The 5,166-nt window shown below is 44.9% G+C and overlaps 1 protein-coding gene across 1 annotated transcript in view; it reads left to right on the forward strand.

The window, feature by feature from the left end:
- LOC107091218 (protein-tyrosine sulfotransferase 1) overlaps positions 1-4,851 on the forward strand; it is a 44,552-nt gene extending 39,701 nt beyond the window's left edge. The window contains exons 4-6 of the mRNA XM_015385014.1: positions 3,611-3,661; positions 4,064-4,132; positions 4,375-4,851. Coding sequence (XP_015240500.1) covers positions 3,611-3,661; positions 4,064-4,099 — 87 coding nt within the window. The 3' untranslated portion in view covers positions 4,100-4,132; positions 4,375-4,851. The remainder of the gene's footprint in view (positions 1-3,610; positions 3,662-4,063; positions 4,133-4,374) is intronic.
- The last annotated feature ends 315 nt before the right edge of the window (positions 4,852-5,166 follow it).

Consider the following 5,166-nt stretch of genomic DNA (forward strand, 5'->3'; position numbering starts at 1 on the left):
GTATAATTAGGAGCTGTGAGAATCTATGATGGCAGAATAAGGACAGATCAATGCTGCAGGATCAGGCTGCATCATTAAGGCTCCTGGAAGCCAAACATGATTACGATGAGGAAGAACCGCCCTTCATCATCCCATCTCATTACTACCTCTGAGGAGAAGCTGGGAACTTATTGATCTATATATCCATTTCTCACCAGGGACCAGAACGACTCCAAAGCCACTTCAGACCATTGATTGCGGCTTCCAGTGGAACCTGATGCTTCTGTTAGATGGAGCTGGAGGGCGCTATGCTAACCATCAGCCCTACAGAGGCCAGGAAATCCTTTCTGTTTAAAGCTCACTGGTTCAACAGGTTTCAGTTTGATCATGTTGATAATAATGGCTCTTTAAGCTAACCCGAACCCTTCATCTGGTCTGTTCCTGTTTGGCTGTGACTCCACCCTGGAGAGAAATATCAGCTGTGCTGCTGCCATCAACACCTTTGTCAGGGAGGGGTTGAGGTAAAGGGTAAAGGAGCAAAGCAGGGATGGAGATTTGTTTAGTTTCTAAGAGTCTCTGGAGGCGAATCGTCTCCCTGCTGAAGATCTGGATCCTAGACAGGAAGTGATCATCCAGCTGCGGCGGTGGAGCTGATCTGCTGGATTCAACAATCAGGCTGCGACTCGCTTGGTCTGATCGAGGTCTGCTGAGATCGGCTGAACAGGAGGCGGGGCCAGGAGGCGGGGCCAGGATCCTCCTGTTTGATAAAGCGAGATGGTTAGACGTTCATGAGACGAACGTCAGCAAAATTCAGTGCGTTTATATTTGATGTGAAATGACCTAAACAAGCTAATCATAAATTAAAAGCTAAACCTCATCAGACCCAGAAATGATTAGACTGCTTGATATAAAGATGATTTTAATTTGATTTATTTCACATTTTCAGACCCTGAAAGCAGCATCCAGAATTAGCACAGGTTTAGATTTAAACTTTGCAGAGCAGACATTTTTTTATTTTTCGAACATTTAGGTTGAACATGGCGGCCCTCTGCTAAGGCCGTCCGTTCTCTGGATGACGCAGCAGGGTTGGATCGCGTTGCGACCTGTTAGCGGTGCATGTTGGTCTCTGCCAGCGCTGCAGTCTGAGCATCTCTGCTTAGCCTGCTGCCTCCGCATCCCGGCCCGGATAGAGAGGAAGAAACGGATGGATGGGTTAAAATGATGCGTTTAAATTGGTGCAGAAAACAAACCTGAATGTTTGAGGTAAAACGATCCGGTTTGAGGCGACGCTCCACTGGTTAAAACACAGGCGGACGTTTCCTGAACAGCTTAGAGGGAGAGACGCCGTCTGTTGACTGGAAAACAGTCAGAAAGAGAAAATTAGAGGGTTTAATTCTTCAGCAGCTCCAGTCCCCCACTGGAATCAGACCAGTTCCCGCAGAAGATGGCGGCGAGTAGCTCAGCGTTTCTCCTGCTGGTGGGAGTCGGCAGCTTCTCGCTGCGTTTAACCTGCTGAGTCACTGGGAGCCGCTGGCAGCACCGCGCTGAGCTGCAGGCTGGAGGCGGCGCCGCCTCACTGGGCGGCGGTGACGGACTCCAACCTCATCACATCCACACAGCTAAGAGCTTTAGACTGGATTTAAAAGTTTGATCCTTTGATTTGACTTAAATTAGCTTCTAAACCTGAATGCAGAAAAATTTGCATCTTGGAGGGAAACCAGTGAGGAAACCAGTGAGGAAACCAGTGAGGAAACCAGTGAGGAAACCAGTTCGGCTGCATCAGGTTAGAAGCTGACTGATCTAATGGGCCACGCCGTGCATCAATCCGCATGAAGCAGCTCCGGCTGAAGCCTTGGATCCCTCTGATTTATAGAGTTCAAGGCAGAGAGCGGTTTTCTGTTTGCTGTGGGCCGTTACCTCACTGTGAAACACGGCGGTGGCAGCATCATTATATTTTACTCAGCTGGAACAGAGAGGATGGTCTGAAAAGCAAACTAATGAAAATTACTGCTGTATTCTTGTATTATTTTAATAAACACTAAAGTTTAATCAGCATGAACCTCTGACGTTCTCCCAGGATGAACGGACGCCCAGATATGAGGGAATATTAGTCAGGAATATATTAATATCAAGATCAAGGGGTCAGTTGGAGCACCGGGTTTAGAAAAAGGACTCGTTTATTCTGCTCAAGGAAAAACTCATTTAGAAAAGTAGTAAAAGTTATTTTCCTGCAGAGTTTTACAGCCATTTAAACGGCATGAAAACATGAAAATCTGCTGCTGGAAACCTGTTAACCAGGTCAGGGTTTCTCACTTCAAAGCTTCAAAGTTTGGCTTTTAAACGTCACAAAGGTGTGTATTTATTTCTAAGGCTGCGTAGCATGAAGCTAGCCTGTTGTTGGATCCAGGCTGATAAATCAGCATCTGGCTGCGATCAACACTAAACTGGCTGGATGGTTCAGTGGGAAATGTTCAGCTGATGAATGAAGCTAATGGATCCGCCGCTCAGAGCCTGATGTCTGATGTCACAGGAAGCGGCGCTTTGATGCTCTCTGGTTCTGGAGGGGCGGTCCATCTGAGGCTCCATCAGAACCTCTGAACCAGCCTGGTTCCTCGTCTGCATTTAAGGCGCCGTCGGCACCGCCGCCCTGAGCTGCAGGCGTCCGGCTCTAACAGAACCGGTTTCACCTCTGGGTCCTTTCAGTCCAGCAGACTTACAGTAGCAGCCATTCAAAATGGCCGTTCCCAGTCAAACGCCAGCGAATATCAGCCCACTTCCCTGCAACTCCCAGCAGAATCCCCTCCAACTTCCAGCCAATGGAGTGACCCCCCCACTTTCAATATGTTAGTACAAAGATTGATGTTTAAAAAGGAAAGTAGGGAACTTTTAAATGGCTCCTACTGCTGTGTTCATTCCCTGATGTTAAACCGTAGAGCTAGAATCACAACCAGCAAACATTTGGACGGTTATTGTTTCGTCCAATCAGCTTGGAGCTCCTGCTGTGGTGACAAAAGGTGAACAGCTCACCTGTTCTCTGATTTGTGTGAAGCTGAGGACAGACTGGACCTTTCAGTGGGTCAGTCTGATCACCTGTTACTGGGAGACGGGAAGCAGATGGTCTGCAGAGACTGGGAGGAAAGAGACGCCTCCTTTGTTTGGAGCTGCTCCATTTTGATCAGAGGGTGAAAGCAGGAGCAGCTCCTCCTTAAGAAGCTCAGCCCAGCAGGGATGGTTTTTACATCCAAAATAAATCCTGATAAATCAGGAAACGTGTAAATCTGTTACCAAGTTCAGAAGCTTTTCTCTAATTTTTGTGGTTTAGAAACTTTTTTCCTCTTTGTTTCTCCATAAAGGAATAAATCCAGAAATGCTGCCAGCAGCCATGAGGCGGATCAGTGACAGCTGAGCTCCCTCTCTGTCCTCAGGACGAAAACTTTCCTCCTTTTCTCACCTTTTTTACTTTAATCTCTGATCCTCCGTATAGTTTTTCATATTTTGTGCCAAATGTTTGTCCAATCAGAGCCTGACTGTCTGTTGATGGAGGGAGGGGCAGTCGGCCGTCCGTTAACAGGCCGCTCCATGTTTCCTGTTCATCATCCACCCCCCCTCTGAAGCTCTCTCTGTTTTCCAGGTCTATAAAGGGGAATTTCAGCTCCCAGAATTCCTGAAGGAGCAATCTCAGGTACAGTAGCCCTCCTGCCTGTTGCTGTTTATTGTTTTTTTAGGTTTTCTCTCTGATTCTGCTTCTTTTTTTCTTTTTTTTTTTGCTGTGAGGAAGATGGGACTCCATCTGCTTCCAGTCCTTCATCGTCTCATCGCTGCCTGTTGTTGATTTTCTGCTGTTTTCTCCCTTTTTTTTTTTCTTTCTGTTTTCTTTTGGTTGTAGGACTTTTCTGCCCCCTGCTGGCACCTGGATGAATCACCCTTAGTGTTTAGCTCTGAGATGCTTCCATCTATTTTTTTTATTTGTGTTAAATCTGCTGTGTGTTTTTTACTTTTTTATTTTTATATATCTATATATATTCTGCGTTTTACCTCTAATTTAGAGCTGATGCTAAAAGCTGTTTTTTTTTTTCTTTCTCAGATCCAGAAATCTGTAGAAAAGCCCAAACCACTTTAGAAGCAGAGGAACGATTTGCACCGACGCACAAAGGTACAGTTCACGCTTCTAACAGATCGGACTCAAAGTTTCTCCTCAATTCAAAACATCCCTAAATAGTGATGAAAGAAATTTGATAGAAAGAGCTGAAGTTGCATTGCTGCTGCTTTATTTGTGATTAATTTCCATGTTGACAAACACACCAAAGCCTGAAAGTTTATTTTCTCAAATCAAACCTCCTATTAGCTCAGAAAATGAGGCCTAACGATCGCCATGAATTGTCCTAATCTGTGCAGGACCCAGCGGAGCGGCGGATCAGACGTCTTTGAGCGCCGTCAGCAGAACGCTCCTCTTCTTCCTCCTGTGGGCTGCTCTCCTTCCTCTTCCTCAGGAGGACCCCCGGCCTTTAATGTTGTACCTTAACGTGAGGAACGGCGCCGTTTCTCAGCACCACTGAATGTCTGCTGATGTCATCATGTGTCACACCAATCATGGCGTTTGTAGGAGCGACTTCTGGATGTTTAGAGAAAAACACACAAACTGTGATTCTGTTGTAAGAAACTACAGTGAACTGAAATCAACCAGTATTTATGAACAGGGGAACTTTTTGAAGCTGCAATATCTATTTTAATGTTTTTGTTTTTCCTGCCCTTTTATTGTGCAATGCCATGGGTACTGTTTAGTTCAATGTATCAAGGCGATAAATGATGCTTTTTAAGAAAATATCCCAGTCTGTTGCTTTTCTTTATTAGAAATCTGGAGAATGAATAAAAACTTCTGTTTTCACCAATAAAATGGAAACGCTGCCTGTGATGTCTCCACTAGGGGGCAGCGTAGAGCTGGTGAGAAGCTCAGCTCTTTGGAAGGATTAAAGGAGTAGTAGAGGATTTTCACGAATTTCTGAAAAGACCCGCCTTCTCTACTTTATTATTTTTTAGGTTTTTAAAGACGTATGGAAGTCATTTTTAAATGTCAAATCTTTCTGGCTCAGACATGTATATAAATGTTCTCTTTATCAGACAATATTGTCCCAAAATTGAGAAAATCTCTATTTTTATAAAAATCCTGTCTTAAAAAATGTTTTTTTT

The sequence above is a fragment of the Cyprinodon variegatus genome, unplaced genomic scaffold, assembly GCF_000732505.1.
Source record: "Cyprinodon variegatus isolate N-32 unplaced genomic scaffold, C_variegatus-1.0 Scaffold329, whole genome shotgun sequence".
NCBI classification, from domain to species: Eukaryota; Metazoa; Chordata; class Actinopteri; order Cyprinodontiformes; family Cyprinodontidae; genus Cyprinodon; species Cyprinodon variegatus.